The sequence below is a fragment of the Nilaparvata lugens genome, chromosome 1 (assembly GCF_014356525.2).
Source record: "Nilaparvata lugens isolate BPH chromosome 1, ASM1435652v1, whole genome shotgun sequence".
NCBI classification, from domain to species: domain Eukaryota; kingdom Metazoa; phylum Arthropoda; class Insecta; order Hemiptera; family Delphacidae; genus Nilaparvata; species Nilaparvata lugens.
Window position 1 is genome coordinate 101,354,507 of NC_052504.1, and position 18,295 is coordinate 101,372,801.

The 18,295-nt window shown below is 35.9% G+C and overlaps 1 protein-coding gene across 1 annotated transcript; it reads left to right on the top strand.

Annotated features, from left to right (window-relative positions):
* The first annotated feature begins 6,445 nt into the window (after window positions 1-6,445).
* LOC120349502 (keratin, type I cytoskeletal 10-like) lies at window positions 6,446-10,496 on the top strand. Its single transcript, XM_039419855.1, is given in 3 exon segments — window positions 6,446-6,612; window positions 9,207-9,312; window positions 9,315-10,496. Coding segments are annotated over 3 exon segments (942 nt in total). The 5' UTR covers window positions 6,446-6,597; the 3' UTR covers window positions 10,136-10,496.
* The last annotated feature ends 7,799 nt before the right edge of the window (window positions 10,497-18,295 follow it).

Here is an 18,295-nt window from a genome sequence, read left to right on the forward strand (position 1 = left end):
AGATAGAAGCATATACACATACATTATCTCATATCGAATTGTTACTTTCCTTGCCCTATTACCATAGGTAAGGATAGTATTGCTTTCCAAAAAAATTAAGGTACCCCGATTTCCAAATTTCTATACGTTTCAAGGTCCCCTGAGTCTAAAAAAGTGGTTTGTGTGTGTGTGTGTGTGTGTGTGTGGTGTGTGTGTGTGTGTGTGGTGTGTGTGTGTGTGTACACGATATCTCATCTCCCAATTAACGGAATGACTTGAAATTTGGAACTTAAGGTCCTTACACTGTAAGGATCCGAAACGAACAATTTTGATCAAATGCAATACAAGATGACGGCTAAAATGGCGAAAATGTTGTCAAAAACTGGGTTTTCGCGATTTTCTCAAAAACGGCTCCAACGATTTTGATCAAATTTATACCTAAAGGTGCGTACAGATATACGCGCCGCGAACATGAGAAATTCACTTTTAATCAGCTGATTATATCTGTATTTTTACAGAAACGGTAAGATACAGATATAAAAGCTTGGCATCAACTGATTAAAAGTTAATTGCAAAAACTAAATCTGTACGCACCTTAATAGTTATTGATAAGCTCTATCAAATGCCACAAGTCCCATATATTTAAAAATTATCAGGCTTCAGATACAATTTATACAAAATTAAGGTGAGAAAGATTGAGCATAAAAATCTCTACAATTTATTAATGTTCAGTAACATTTTCACCTAAAATTGAAAATAAGCTCGGAATTCGAGAAAATGTGATTATTCAATTGTGAACTGTTGGCAACTCTATTGTTGATTCTATTAAATCATCCAATATGAAGAGATAGCAGACCTCGTGTGTCTCCAGCGTTATTGTCCTGTCGCCAGCTTGCTCAGATCTAGGAGTAGTAGACTTGAGATGCCCGTGAACACTAGCGATGATCAATTTTCATAACGGCAAGGAAAGTTGTGTGAGTGCGCCACACCAGATTTTTTTTTCTTGCATTTAAACTTGAAAATGACCAAAGTAGGCCGAAACTAGTTGTTTGAAATGTATTAAAGTTCAAAAGTTTTAAATAAAAGGGTAATTCATGTTTTTATATTGTTTTTAATAAATAGCGATTGATGTGAGCCTGACCTGAGGAGACTTCTATGACTTATATCTAGACCAAACCAGGTACTGATTGAAACGTTTTCATGTTCTCTTAAAAAATATCGGGGCACAAGCTTCGCACGTTATTTTTATTTATAGATAAACAGAACACAATTCTCTAAAATGATCGTGTTTATATTTCACAGCTAGCTATTATATGTCATCTTATGAATTTCGGGGATGCGATATTTTGATTTTTCATATACTCACTCGCTCACTCACTTTTCTACTTTCCACAGCTGTTTCAGCCAAGGATGAATAATTATCCTTTTAATGTCGTTCAGCGAGTTTTCCCAAGGATGAGACCTAGTGCAATCAAATTTTTATATCATAAACCTACTATGTTCCAAATTTTGTGAAAATCGTTAGAGCCGTTTTCGAGATCCGTTGGACATAAATAACCAGATATAAATAAATATATAAAAATACAGAAATTGCTCGCTTAATAAATAATAGGATATCAGGCTGGAAATATAAAACTATAAATCTACGTTTACACCAAAGTTATTAACAAAATGTTAATAATTAAATCCTTATAGATTCTAATAGATTGAACGGAACTTGACAAACACATATTTATGTTCATCATGTGTATGATAAGTTATGTTCAATCTGATAGAATCTATAAGAATTAAGTTATTTTGTTAATAACTTATGATAATTTATGTCATAGCCATCTCTAATACAAGGCCCCGGCCTACGATATTGCAACGTCGCAGCGTAGGCCTAGAATCTAATACATGATTGGTGAAAAAGATCAGCTGGTATTTTTAAAAATATTTTTCACCAATCACGTATTAGATTCTAGGCCTCCACTGCGATGTTGCAATATCGTAGGCCGGGGCCTTGTATTAGAGGTGGCCATGGTTATGTTCAATCTAATAGAATCTATAAGAATATTTTGTTAATAACTTGATCCTTATAAATTCTATTAGATTGATCATAACTTATCATACAAATTATGAACATTTATGTGTTTGTCAAGTTCCGTTCAATCTAATAGAATCTATAAAGATCAAGTTATTATCTAGTATTTTGTTAATAACTTTGGTATTGCTGTTTGCTTACGTTCCTATAACCATGAATTGAAAATAACTTAATAAATACTGATAATGATTTCTGTTGTATTGTTTTTTTTAAATAAGTCAATGCATTGTATTGTTTCAAAGAGAGCAGTGTTTCGATCCGATCCGATCTTTCTTAGTTCTGACTGTAGCGTTGCATTTGATGACATGCAAATTAGTTGGGCGTAAGTTGAGCGTGTCGATTTCGGAGATCCTTGAGGTCAAAATCATGACTGAGAGGTCAGGTTCAACACTCCTCTTCAGTCAATGATAGTGTTGATAGACGCTAATGACTCGGCACAATCTATGATGTTGAACATTAAACCTACAAATAATTTTGTCTCACAAAGTGCTTGAGAGAATTAATTCAAGAAATTAATCAGCCAGAGATAAGCCACATTGGAGGGGGGGAGGGTTTGGTCGCAGCAGACTGTGTCCTTCCTTGAATTCTTGGGAGACAGGCTCAAAATCAAATATCTTGGATGGGTCCCAAAGAAGAAAAGCAGTGTTTAATGACTACTGAAGATTTTTTTTGGGTTTCCAATTTATTTTTATTATTTCCAAATTTAGGGAGCTGAGTCTATGGGCTTAGGAGAGGTGGTCATTCCTGTAAATAAGCTCTGAATATTGGTGCCTGTATTTCAATATCGATTTTCTTTTGCTACAAGTAATTCTTATCAAAATTTCACTCAGTACAGCACTACGGAATGTCAAATAATATATATATATAATAGGATTTTACAGTGATTCACCGTCTTCCTTCTTTTAGTCGAGACCTCCATCTTTGCCTATCCTCCCATTCACCATCCCTTAAATTCCTGGCCTCCATAGCCTCATCCACCTCATTTCTCCATGATCTTTTAGGTCTTCCTCTTTTCCTTCGCCCAATTGGACTCCAATCAGTCACCATCCCTATCCATTTGCTAGCACTCGCCCTTCTAGCATGGCCATACCACATCAACCTTTTATCCTCAATCAACTTTATAATATCCCATTCCACTTTCATTCTCCTTCTTATCTCCTCGTTTCTCACTCTGTCCATTCTGGTAAGCCCGCAGCATCTCCTCCAGTAATCCATCTCAACAGCTCTTATCTTATCTCTTTCTCTCTTGTTTGTCACCCAAACCTCTGCCCCATACGTCATTATACTTCTGACGATTGCATTGAATATTCTATGTTTATTTTTCCTATGAATATCCTTACTCCATATGATTGGGTGCAACTGTCGAATACAACTCCTGGTTTGGGCCAACCTAATCTTTATCTCCTCGTCTGTATCACCATTTTTCATGATGGTAAATCCCAGGTATTTAAATTTATCTCTCCCTTTTATCACGGTGTTACAGTCAATGGTCAAATCCGGTGTGTCATCACTATTCGTTTGTAAACATTCTATCTTAATTCTAATTCTATCTCAAATTAAATTTCGTACGAATGGCTACTATGTACAGTGAATATTTGCAACAATGATATTTCAAATCTCATCCGAACCTCACATTCCAGACAAATTAATGTTGGAGAGAATGATTTCAATACTTGATTCCATCCTTCCAATATTCAGGTGCATTTGAGAATGTTACTGTTAAATAATCAGGCTTTAATGGATTCAATTACTGTTACTCACCAATGTTTCGACATGAGTTCTGAAGGACTCATGTGAATTTCCACTCTGCATTTTTATATTATACGATTGATTATCTCTGTCTCCAATGACGGTCTTGGAGGCAAGAATGAGAGGTATATATTCCCCTCCTGAAAAATAGTATTAGCTTGAGCATACTCAAGAGCTCAAACACGTATGAAAATACGTTTTTCGGCTTCAAATTCCACATATTTCACCAAAGATTGACGGGCCCACTGGAACACCCTTTTCTCTGTAGATATTACATACCCACTAGAACTTCTAGTTGGTATCCTCCATGGAAATTAAATCCTGGGACCGCCACTGACAATAATTCATCTTTTCAGTGAGATTTGTGAACCGTACTTCTTATAATCGATAACAATGCTTTCAAGAGTAATGAACACAAGAACATAAGTTACAAGTGGTGTAACAGTTTGATTATTTTTTTAGACAAAAAGTGGGATAAGTTTATGTAACCTGAAATTTTGACTTTGAGTAGGCTATAATCAAATTTTGATACTTTTCCTACGGGGAAATGCCTGCTGTGTTTTCCCTGTGTCTTAAAATTGAGAATCAGCTTGTTAAGATTTCATAACTCACCATTCTCACCAACCAATTAGAAAACAGTAAAAACATGTTTTTAAATTCCATCAGGTTGAAAATGAATGATTATTTTGTTGTTGACTCTTTACTCAAATGAAGTTAATCAACTATTGAATCATCTGAATAGATTATGAATGGTACTGGTAAATCTTGATTCTATCTTGCTAATGAAACAGATGAATTCAGATGAACTATTAATCTCCTAAAAATGTGAAAACTTGTTTGCTGAGAATGATGATTTCCAGCGTGTAAAAAGGCTTTTTGTAGAGGGCAGAAGCAAATGAGTTCCTGGTGGAATCTGGTAGTCTTGGTACTATAGTAAGGTCCACGTTATAATGGCAGTGTATGATTAGCAATGGTATTGTTATCCTTGTCTATCATCAAACAAAGTGAATAGCGCTATCTCTTTCTCGCTTTGCTCTGTTGCCAATGTAGGATCTTGTCTTTCAACAATGTTGAATTAATAATTAATTAACAAAATATTTCATCTTAATTATAAGAATTCATCATGAAATTATTGAAAAATATAATTTCTTGCTTGATAAAATATAATTTATAATTTTTAACGAGGATGAACCGTTAATATTACATCAATAAACCTGTATCAGCTACTGTCTATAGAAGGCATTGGACAAGACAGACGGCAACGTTTTTTTTTCATCTTTCTTCACTGCCATTATAACGTGGACCTCACTATAGTTACGCAGTAGTCTTGGCCCAGCGTTTATTCCACAAGAAGCGTCACAAGATTCCTCATCAGATTATTCAAAAGAACAGAATCAGACAGACTGAACGTAATTTTTGTCACTTATATGTTGTAAAAACTTAAATCAGCTAATTTTAAGAAGACTGGATTTAAAAGAATGTGATGAGTGTAAATAATGCAGTAGAACTGGATTTCTCAAGGCAGTTTTGGTCTAAATTGAACTACAGAGTTCAGCCACTTATTTCGCAAATTGCAAGTTTTTGTGAGATTTTACAGACCCATTTATACACGGATTTGATAATAGTTGAAGGTACGAACCTTTTTTATGGTTGAACTGAAATAAAACGGAATAATAACCAGATGCATCTGCTTTTTTGTTTCTTTCAACTAGATATACAGAAAAATGTTTTCCATGCTACAGATGAAGAACTCATCATTAGTAAAATACTCGAATGTCAGTAATGGAATGAATATTTGATGATTAACCCATAGATCACATAGAGTTGGGCTTTCGACCACCGAATTAAGTTTCTTGGTTTCTTGGGTAGAAACACCGAAAGAGAAAATCACAAAACATTTCATAATCATAAATGTTTTGCTGATCAACAATCACCCAAAATAACAAGAAGAGTCATCAATAGTTGATAGTGGATCCAATAGTTAGTTGATAAAACCGGCGCAAACCCCAAAGCTCCCTTTCTGTATTCTAATTACTTACTAAAAACTCTCCATTATACGAATTCAAAAACCCAACTCGATTGTTTTTGAGTGTGTTTATAGAGTAATATTCTATGTGAAATGACACATACTACTTGGAACCTTCTTCCCAACGATCTATGAACTTTCACAAAAACAATCCCTAAATTCAACTGCTAAGCATAAGAATAGTTTTATGAGTGAATTCATTTCTTGTCTGGTTACAATCAGCATCCAAGTCAATAGAATTCGTTATAAACCATACTATACACAACGATATAATATTGATCCTGCCAAAGAGAACTCAAGGTGATTAAGAATAAGTTATTTCTGAACCCTGTCAATTGAGAAAAGTATCCGATACAATTGCTTTAATTTTTCACTGGTAAGCATTTATTTCTCAACAATTGGCGATCTTTAATAGAAATCCTCAAATCCAGTGATCAGCTCAAGAAACTTGTTACAATGCGTAAATTGGGCGAGTGGTTGAAAGTGTTGAAAGAGGTACGGCGACTGCGGGGGCGCAAGAGGTCAGCAGCGGACGTCTTCCTGGCCTGACGCATCCCCCGGTCACCTCACCGACAAGTTAGCATAATATTCATTCTTTACACAGTAAAAGTGAATGTGTTTTGGTCGGGTCAGGCGGAGGGGCTTGCAAGAAGCGCTGGAGAGGAGAAGGTTTATAAGCCAAGTTTTCACTTGTTGGAAGCACACTCACCGTTGGCTCTCACCGTTCACACAGTGACCAGAAGAGGAATACCGCGACAGGATGAGGGCGTTCGTTGTAAGTAGCCGCATCTCATCTCATCTAGCTATCTGCATACAGTGCTTCGCCAACTCAGTGCCATTGTGTAGTGATATTCGTTCCGGATCATTTTCTGTGGAAATCAGTGTCAAGCTAAGGACTAAACCAATCCATTCAATGATCTTTTCAATTTTCACCGTTTTTCACAGTGCTTTAGCGGTTTATTATTGAGTTAGATTACCAAAAGAGCAGTTGATCAGTGTTTGAGGCAAGCGTTTTCCAGAGACTCCAAATGGGAGTGGAAGAAAAGTGAAAATATCAATTTATTTATAGACCGCTCTTAGGTTTTAAATTCGCTACTTCAAATTAATCAAACTTAACGGAAAGGCTTTCTTCATCAATGTTTTCTTAGAGGGCTCTCCACCTCATGTTTCCCAGAGATTTCAAAGATATGGAAATAATAATATTTCTTTATTCAAAACTTAAGGTTCAAAAATGAAATATTCCTTACAAAACTATACTCAATAGTTTTGAGCTATACTCTACACTCTCGTTTGAAAAGCATCTAAAAGCGTCTTAGGATTTTATCGTGTGGCTGTTTAGTTCCATGAAAAGTCTTCATTTGTCTATTATCAGATAATAATCTATTCATCTTCAAAGGCGCATTCCATGCTTAACATGTTCAATAAGCAAGGCTCCGTCATCCGTGATTTTGCTTCATTACTTCACCAATAGGTGTGATCCAATGTCATTTTCCCCCGTTTATTTATTTAATCATTCAGAATTACACAACTTACAGAAAATTACCACAGGCTCACGCCCAAAACGGTTCAGAGAGTCTTTCCTTTTTCAAATCACATATAAAATATCAATTAACAATAAAAAATTATTGCATTCGATGAGTTAAGATAATGAATTCAGGATACAACTATCATAATTATATATTAGTTATATCACCCATGAGAAAACCAGTTGAATATAGATTCAGAATGAGTAGGAAGAATATGGATAATAAATGCAGATGTTATCAATATTTTCAGAATTTAAAAGAAATTACAATTTGAATAATGGTATTCAGAGTATTGGGGTCTAATTTAATATCAAAAAGGAATTAAATCGCAATCAATTGCGATAAAATGCCATATATTTTATATTGTTTTTTAATGAATGATAGAATTCGGATACAATTTACTTTTTAGAAAATCGAGAGGAAAAAAGTCACAAAAAATTGTAGGGATTCAAAGCTTTCCTCAACATTTAACATGGGATTTCCCATTTACACATACAATATCTTTAATGTATGACATCCTATCTGGAAAAAGTTACGAGTAACCCTTTTTCAAATTGAATTTCCAGTTAATGCTGCTTCTATTAATTATTTTCATTTCGCATTATATCCTTAATTCATCTATTCATCTATTGTTTCTTAATGGAATTTAGTCACTTTAGCTTATGATTAAGATCCTCCATAATTTCTCTAGCATTCATTACAATTCTCTTATTCAAAAGCTCAATTCGAAAAGGGTTCTATTGGCAAAAAACATATATAACAGTTCTACATAATGTTTCATCTCATATGAAGAAAGTGTAAGAACATACTTATACATAGTATGTTCCTACATAATGCTTCCTACACTATCAAAATAGTGTAAAAATATGCTAGATTCTGTTGAAAAATCAAATTAAAAAGGTAAAATTGAAAAAATATTCTGATTTTTTTCGTATGTTCTCAATTATCCTTATAAATATTTCAATTTTATTACTTTTCAGTTGTCCTGATTTTTCGAGTATGTTTTCATATTCTCCACTATCACAATCTGTGAATCTGAAATTAAGCTGTCATTGGAAATTCTTTTCTGATGAAATTTAACGTAAATTCATTTCAAAATCATTCAATAAAATTTAATGAAGATTGTTAAGTTCCAAATGATGAGTTCTCAATTTGAGAACTTGAGAAATTACATCCCTTTCCGATTGAATTCTGTGAACTTTTTGAGAAAAGATTTCCTCATTAGCTGAAATTGTTTGTCTATTCAGAGAAAATCTCAATCAATAGAGTTGCAATAGATAAACCCGTCACAGTAGGTATGGCTCTACAAGAGTTCCTGTCCAAGCGAGTGTTGAAGGAAGACGGAACGAAGAGGAAGTGAAAGATCAATGACCAGACTTCAGTCTGTCGGTCAAGGCCGTTTACTCTTTCTAGTCACTTCACACTTCACTTTTGCTTTCTTCTCTCATCTAATCAACATAACAATCGAAGTTGTTTCTCTGGCATTTGCACATTTTTCATGACAATAACTATAAATAGAATTTAACTTTTTTGAAATTATCAGCTATTTTTTCAAATAATAAAAGAAAATTTGAAATGTATGATAGTGGGAGAAGTTAGTTGTTGGAAAAGGAGGGACAAAATCCTTAAATTTTGATTGGAGATTTCTTATATCTTGTATGAGAAAGGCTGATTAATTGGTTAGAAAATTAGAAAGAGACTGTTTTATATGAAATGGGAAAAATAGGTTAGGTCGGCTTTTGTCAAATAGTTTGAGGATACCTAAACATACGTTTGATGATAATAATTGTGGCAGCTGGTGAGAGATAATATTATTAATATTATTGTGATTGTTTGATTTCAGGTTCTATCATCGTTATTGGCTCTGACGAGTGCCCGCCCTGAGGCAGGCTACTCTTACAGCGCACCATCCAGCAGCTACGGAGCTCCATCGGGAGGCGGCGGCAGCTTCGGGGCGGCGGCCACAGCTTCAGCTCGGGCGGCGGCGGATTCACGTCTCTAGGAGGAGGTGGTGGTGGAGGCCACTTTGGAGGCGGTGGCAGCAGCTTCATCGGAGGCGGTGGATCAAGCTTCAGCGGTGGTAGCTCCAGCTTCAGCGGAGGCAGTTCCAGCTTTGGTGGATCAAGCTTTGGTGCTACCGGAGGCGGTGGTGGCTTCAGCTACGCCCCCCAGGCACCAATCGTACAGAAGCATATCTACGTGCATGTCCCACCCCCAGAGCCCGACTTCGCCACCCCATCTCGCCCCATCGCCCCTCCCCCACCCCCACAAAAGCACTACAAGATCATCTTCATTAAGGCACCCACTCCACCCACCCCAACCGCCCCAGTCATTCCCCAGATCTCACAGGACTCAGAGAAGACCCTCATTTACGTGTTGGTCAAGAGGCCAGAAGAAGCACCCGAAATCAACATCCCAACTGTTGCACCCACTGCTCCATCCAAACCCGAAGTTTACTTCATCCGCTACAAGACCCAGAAGGAGACCAGCGCCGTTGGAGGTGGAGTTGGCGGAGGCATCGGTGGAGGCATTGGCGGTGGAGTCATTGGAGGCGGAATCGGTGGAACTGGAATCGGAGGAGGACTTGGCGACTTGGGCGGTATTGGAGGCGGCATTGGAGGCATCGGAGGCGGCATTGGAGGCGGACACGGAGGCGGTATTGGAGGTGGACACGGGGGTGGTCACGGAGGATCAGGCGGACACGGCAGCTCCGGTGGTCCTACTGGCCCCTCATCCAACTATGGCCCCCCAGGCGCCAGTGGCCCCTACTAAGCGTCAGCTGACACCCCTCGACCCAATCAAAAGCAATGACCATTATTGGAGGGCTGGCAGCGGGGGCTGGCTGCAGCAGCGCCACTCGTACGGGTATTTGTTGGTGGCGCTGCTGACTGGCTTCGGCTGCACGTCCCTGCAGCTCAGTTCGGCATGCGGCCGGCGGCGATAACCACCCACTCTTCTTCTTCATTCTCCTCTTCCATTGGTCTATCGCCTCGTCCGCACTCCGATGAATCCTTATTATTGTGTTTATAACACTTCGACTGTTTGTAATATATTATATTTTGTATATATTAACGAAGGTGTGGATTTTTCTATTGCAAGAGAAAGCACACGGTGGCAATAAATGTGTTTTTTTGTAAATTCTCACTTTTATTATTTGTAACCATATTTTCCTGGCCTGGATTCGGAAGCTTGCTTCCATATCATATTTCCAAGTATACAACCCATATAATTTTAAATTATCACATTCATCCTTTTTAGAGTACAAGAGTTAAAAACTCAATAGATAATCTATAGTTATATATATTTCTCCTTCAATACTGCAAAATTATAAACAATAGTAGGATATAAGTTCAAATATTCAAACTATCACACAAATGGAAACTCTTTATCCATATCAAATTAAATTATTTGATGAGAAAGTATAATATTGATAAGTTTAGGTAACAAATATATTTTTCTCAAAATTCCATATTCTACCAAACTCTCCATTTAATTTTTAATTGATTCAATAATATTTGAAACAAATCCAATTTATTTGAATTAAATTTATTCAACTGAGTAAAATTGAAATAATAATTGCTTTGATACCTCCAATCAACATCAATTGAATGAGTGGTGAATGTAATGATTAAACATGTTCATTGGAATCAGAAACGTGTAACAACATTTCAAAAAGGATACTCAGAGGCAGACAGGTCAAAGGTTCACCAACTGTTAAAACCTAACTTTCACAATTTTATTGTTCAATATCAGTCACTTATTTTTTCAACCGGACCAAATTCATGAGTAGCCATCGTCAGGATGATCTCATGTTCTGGTTGACTGCGCACACAAATTTATTGTCTGCATTGGAAGGATATTATCGTCTTGATGCTCAAACAAGTTATTCCAGTTACAGCTTGAGGTAGGAACAGTAAGACACGCTTACCTTCCAACCGACAGAGAAAGTTTTATTGGAAAAATAGGTAAATGCAAGACACGAGGCAGTTATTAATAAGCGTCATAAGACAACTTGTTCATATACATGATGTTTGGTGAGGCAGGCGACAAGAAGAAAGTGGTCAGTGAGTTATTGCTAGATTTGAATTGTTTCCGAGAAAACATGACAAGTTACATGATGTTGAGTTTCAATAATCTTCTCTGACTGGATCAACCCACAATCTTCCCTTTCTCGTAACAGAAAAACGGGTTCAAAACGAGTAGACCACAAGGAAGAGACCTCAGCGGTCACGTGATTATTATATGGAATATTTACAAGTGGGCTTTGTTGGTTGCTGTGGCCAGGGTGGATTATGTAAGGTCGGCGGCGACTAGAAAGCAGACGACCCTTGCCAGAAGGTCAGTTGCTTGCCAGTCACGATGCTAGATGCACCGACTTCCAATCCCGCCATTTCCTTAATCTTCATCATTGTTATGGAGATGCCGATGCTAGAAAGTTAAATAAACGACACGAATAAAATAACCCACACAGGCAATTATTTTTGTTTCCTCATTATTCATGTAACTTCCTAATTTCCTTCATCAAGCATCAACTTTTACACCGATAAAGATCTGTTCATCTGCTGCGATGAAGAGTAATTCTGACCTTTAGGAATCACCTATACTATCGATGACCTTGTAAGAATTGAATTTCTTTTCCATTGCATCGACGTTTTTGAGCTTTCTTTCTTCATGAAAACTTTTAGAGACACATTCATACTTCTCAGAACAAAGACTTGATGACAGTAATAACGTATTACTAGTAACCCAGATCTATATGGGAAATGATGGGAATACAAAAGAGAGACATTGATATTCTCTTCAACCGAGCGAAATCGATCGACAAGCGAAGGAGTTATGATAGAGAATATAATCTCTTATTACTCATTATCACTCATTATATTTTATTCTTAGTAATATTGTCACTCCGAATAAGTTCTTGGTTACAAATAATAAGTTATTACTGTGATCAAGTCTTCTTTTCTTAGAAGTAAGAAAGGTGACTCTAGAAGTTTTCATGAAGAAAGAAACTTCAAAAGCGTCGGTGTCACTTACTATATATCACTATGATTATAGTGAGTGATACTTCATATTATCGATATAGGAAATTCATTGATTTTGAATTGTTATAGGTGTTGAGTGTTTTCACCCACTCTGTATAAGGCTGTGCAAAGGCTAAAATTAAACTTTCAGCTGGTGATATCTTTCAAAGTTTTTCGAAAACATTTTTTTTCGCTCATTACTTTTTGAAATATGAGTTGTATTGTTGTGCCAAAACATTTCAAGTTCGGTGAAAGATAAAACCATGAGTTTTTGAAGATAGATTCTTCATGGTATTGTTGATCTAATAAAACAAAATTTTTTTGAAAATATCAATTTTTGAGAAAGTTATTCAATTTACCAAAAATGACCGAAAATAACTTAACTAAAAGTAATTTTTGGTCATTTTCAGTAAATTGAATAACTTTCTCGGAAAATTATATTTTCAGAAAATTTTTGTTTTATTATATCAACAATACCATGAAGAATCCATCCTTAAAATTCCACCAGTAGAAAGATTATTTTTAGCCTTTGCACAGCCTTAGTATAAGCGTGAGCATTTTGAGATTTTGCAAACTCTACGTATTGGGAAACACTTGAAGCTATTATTATACTGAGTAATAAAACCATAATTTATAGCTATTTTATTCGTATTCTGTACTTGTATCTTCATTACATTTTGTCCCTTTGTAATTTAATGACTGGTCAATTCAAAAGTTTGATCATTGGTATTAATTTGTTTGGTAAAAATACAGTATTCGCAATAGACTACTATATGAAGCATATGAAGTGTATGCTACAGCTACTGTTTAAAAGCCCCCTGTGGGTTGGGGGAGCTTTGAGTCAAACATCGTACTCAAGAATGTATTGAAAACCAGAATACACCCACAGTATCCCTGCTTGTCGTAGGAGGCGACTAAAAGGGACCCCAAGGCAACTCCAGAAGTTGCCTTGCCCTCAATTCCACAGACTCTGCCCCATCAGGGCAGTTTCGGAGGGACAAAAAGAAAAACCTAAGAGATCTGAGATGAGTGAAACTTCAGGCACAAATGTAGGTCAGAAGGCTGAGTCAAGTGTGGCCGGGCGCCCTAGAGGCAATTTGGCGACCCCTCCTTCAGCAGAAGGACCTACAAAAAGCCAGGAGTGGAACTCACGTAGGTCACGAGTTTGTGGGTGGAGAGGCCAAAACTCACCACTGCTCAAAGAAGGGCGGTCATTCAGGCAAAACGTCTTAGGAGAGATGAGGGTTTTGACCCTGCAGAGTTTCGGAGGAGCAAAAAGAAAAACCCAAGAGACGAGAGAGTTTACCTGCTCCAGGCAAAAATGTGGGTCAAGAGGCTGAGTAGAGGGTGGCCGGGTGCCCTAAAGGCAACTTGACCACCTCTTCCTCAGCAGAAGGACCTTCAAAAAAGGCCAGGAGTGGAACTCACGTAGGTCGCGAGGACTAATCAGTCTGAAGAGACTGCCAATCATATCACACTAGATTGCGACAAGCAACCAGCTGATGAATGGGATGTTAGCATGGGGAAAAACTCCTGGTTCTTGTAAAGGACAGAGGTATTGGTTTGCCTAACATACTACTCTGGAACACAATAAGCTTCGGTTAATGTGTGGGGTTCTTTGAACCTTTGGATCCTTGAATCCGTCCCTTCAAAAATAATATTAATACTGTTTAAAGATAGAGTATACTGTAGTATCCGAAAGATAGAGTGTTTCCGAACTCCCTATCAATATTCTAGAGTATTATTCCTGGGTATGAAACTTATCTAAATATCATTCTCAAACTGTCTGAAAGTCCTTGGTTACTCAAGAGTCCTGCAATGACAATAGAGCTAATAGAATTTTTTGTGTAGTTGAGAAGTTGATATTGTGATAATCATTCATATTGAATGAAAAAGACTGAGAAATTGTCAAAAACCACAGATTTATTGATACTTAGAAAGACCGGTTTCAGTTATTACACCATTGTCAATCTCTGATAAACTAAAACTAAATACAAGAGCAGCAGAATTTAAACTAGCAGGTGAGTACTGCTGTTGGTCAATGGCATGAACGCCTGCCATTGGCCCAGCTGGACAGTCTCCTTCCACTCAACGATGTGACAAAATGGATGCTTAAGCAACAGAATTGCCATGATAACAAAATTCACTTTCAGTACAAAAAAAGAACCAAGAAAACAAGTGTGAAAGATAATAAAACAAATATGTAAATGGGAAAACTATTGACTAATGTATGCTTACAATTCTATGATAAAACTAAATTCGTAGTGTTGTATTGGTTGAAATGAATCTGGTCATTTAAACTATACTGGGAATTTTCCTTAATTACTCTTGTTATTTCTAAAGCCTCTAGAATATTTAAAGATCTGCCTTTGTTATTAACATGCGAAAACTCAACATTCTCCTAAACTGTGAACTAGTGATCATTTGTTATCTAATGTTATGCAAAGTTAAATTCCCCATTTTGTTTATTCCAATCTCTGATGTGTTGTTCTACTTTTGAAACTTCTACCCGTTTGACCCACATAACAAGCATTACAATCACCACATATATGTTTGTACACCCCACTTTTATCCCAAATATCAATTTTGTCTTTACTCCAGCTAAATAGACTATTTAAAATCGGTTTGGTCTTGAAAGCAACATGAAATCCATTCCTCTTCAATTCCCTACCTATCTTATCAGATACAAGGCCTAAATATGGGATTGTTATCCAAGTCATCTCTTCACAGTTTGAGCCTACAAAGCTAGAACTAATTGAAATTGTCTATCAATTTTACTCAATAATCTGTCCACCATACTTTCTTCATACCCATCTGTGACAGCTATCTGTTTAATTTTAGTGATCTCAATATCAAAATCATGATGGCTCATAGGTATTGTTAGTGCTCTATAGACTATGTTATGGAAAGCAGCAATTTTTTGAGGAGACTGGCCAGCTGGGCCAATGGCAGGCATTCAAGCCCTTGACCAATAGCAGTACTCGCCTACTAGTATAATTCTGCTGCTCTGTATTTAGTTTTAGTTTATCAGAAATTGACAATGGTGTAATAACCGAAACCGGTCTTTCTAAGTATCAATAAATCTGTGGTTTTTGACAATTCCTTAGTCTTTTTCATTCAAGAGCTAACAGAACTTATGATTGATTGATTGATTGAGTAATTTATTCATGTAGATTATAACAATATATACTGGCTTATAAACTTATATACAATAGCTTACAATACAGCAAAATTATAGATGAATTTACATAATATAGACTAAGAAAATTATTATTGAACTGTATATGATATGAAAAAAGCAATGACAGAGCTAAAAAAAATTATGACAATTTTTCAAATTCATAAAACAAAATGACGGCCGTTTGAAATGTTATTTCTTGAATAATAAAAAACTTTGATTTTACAAAACTACTTTTTTAGTAAATTTAATTGCAATTTGATTCCAATCGCACCATATTTTTCACAAATGGACGAATGTTAAGTGAGATATTGCAGCTTGAGTAATAGGTGGCGGTTTTAGACTGTTATGAAACGTCTTAAAACTGTTATTATTGTTTGAAATTATCCAAAATCGCTTACAAAAAACATGTAAAACGGATAGCAGATGAAGATAATGTAGTTGCATTCCTGAGACGGACCTTATTAGCGGTAACCTATTACATATCTCGTCACTCCTTATATTCTTCCAATCTTAAAAAATCAAGTGTTGATCAATTTGCAATTGATTTTAATAAAAAAGTTATTCCAGTAATCAAGTTTTTTGTAAAATAAACTGTTTTTGATTACATAAGAATAAAACATTCTAAATAGCCACCATTTTGTTCCATGAATCTGAGAAATCGTCATAATTTTTGAAGCTCTGTCAGTAGTATGGAAAGGACGGTTCTGGAACACAAGTGTCCCAGAACTGTCCTTCACCTCAAGGTCACCCAAGTCGACCAAACCTAATCTCAAGGTCACCCAAGACGACCAAACCTAACCTCAAGGTCACCCAAGATGACCAAACCTAACCTAACCTAACCTTAAAAAAAATTTAAAAAAATTTAAAAAAATTAAAAAAAAAAAATCAAGAATAAATAAAAAATAAATAACTGGGGATCTGCTATAAAAGGAATTTATCTGCAAGGAGTGGGACTTCGTGTCTTGTGCAGTCGTGCTGTCAGTACATGTGTGTGATTTTTGTATTGGTTTAGGATTACTTTCATCATTTCATCATCTAAGAGTAAGTACCAGTGCATTTTATGGCATATATATTGTAAAGCATCGAATTTGGGTAGATAAAAATCCCTATACCGAAATAGTAATAGGTCTGAAAATAAAGTAAATGGCTAATATCACCAAATAGATAATAATAAGATTAGATAGCATCCGCTTGTTCTGCTAAACGGTACAAAAACCTAAAAAGGATTTGAAGGAATTTGTTGCTAATAATATATTATCATATAAAATATTTTGAAGATTGAGGTTAGGTATATGCATTCAGGGATCGGTGACCTAGAGATCGATCACATCGAGCAACATGAATCTGACCAAAACCCCTTGGCAGAGCTCTATTGCAATCAAACAGTATGCAATGTGAAAAAACACATGATCACGTGGCTAAATATTAGGTAGCATGAAACAAATATAGTGTATAGAATATTAGCTAGCATGTAGAGAGCATAACCAAAAAACAAATAAAAATAATTAAGTGTATTCAGGAAATAGGAGGTACCAGGCGCATGAATACCGAATAAAATTGCATGCACCAATAGCACAACGGCAGTAATAGGCGGCAACTGTAGGCCAATTCAAAAATATTTCTATATATTTATATAAATGTCTGGATTTATGTTAAAACATTGTATAGTCTATGTTATCGATATGGCTCGAAGGCAAAGAAATTATAAACGCACAACCTGAGTAATAATTTGATATTTTTTGTACGATCTATTTGAACTAAAGGCGGAGAGACTAAGATATTCAAATTTTATGTTAATTTGAAAGTCGGAAGTAAGATTTGTAAAATTGAGAAAGGAGAGAACCAGCACTTGCCAGCCAAATGCCCACCTTGAGAGGACCCTAAATATTTTAGAGCGTAATACTTGCTAATAAATTGTAAAAGTTAAAGTTAGATCAAATTATTAAATTTCTTAAAGGACTTGTGATGCTCTTGTAAAGCAGAAGTCATTTTCAATTTCAAGTAATTTTATAACCCCTTGGAAGAGACGATTCCGGCCACCATATTCCAGGACCACAAGGAGTTGGATGACATCGGCGGCTTATAAGAAGATTTTCGACACGTGAGTGATATATTGAATAGTGATGGGCGCCCTAGTGCTTCGAATCTATCTAATAATCAAAGCTAGCTCGTCGAAAGGGTTTTTATTATAAATTAAGAATTTAATGAGAGAAATACTTGCGCAAGTAAAATTAGTATTAAAGGTATTTTTATTGAAGGAAAAAATAGATCAATACATTTCAGAAAATTCTATTGAATCGAAGAAGTATAAAATCTAGGCTATCAAAACACATTCATATGGTCTTTAATTTTTGCAATACAATTTGCGATAGTTTGTTATAGCTCTAATTCACTAGATGAATGGCTCTACCTATTCCGTCAGGTGCCGAACCTTGCACCCTGAGATAAAATATATTCTCAATACAAAGAAATCTACTAAGTACTAGAGAATTAATATATATATATATATATATATATTTGGATTATTAGTGGCTAATTTATCAAGTTGATCTTAAAGAACCTATTTTTTAATTGCATTGTCCAGGTTGACAAGTATTAGCAAGCGCATATCGCAGCTACATGCAAAAGGATGCATATGATTTTAAGATAAAGGCACATGGTAATGATTCGTGCCATAAATCTAGAATATAAAGTTTAGCCTGTGATATTTTACTGATTTCAATTATTGTT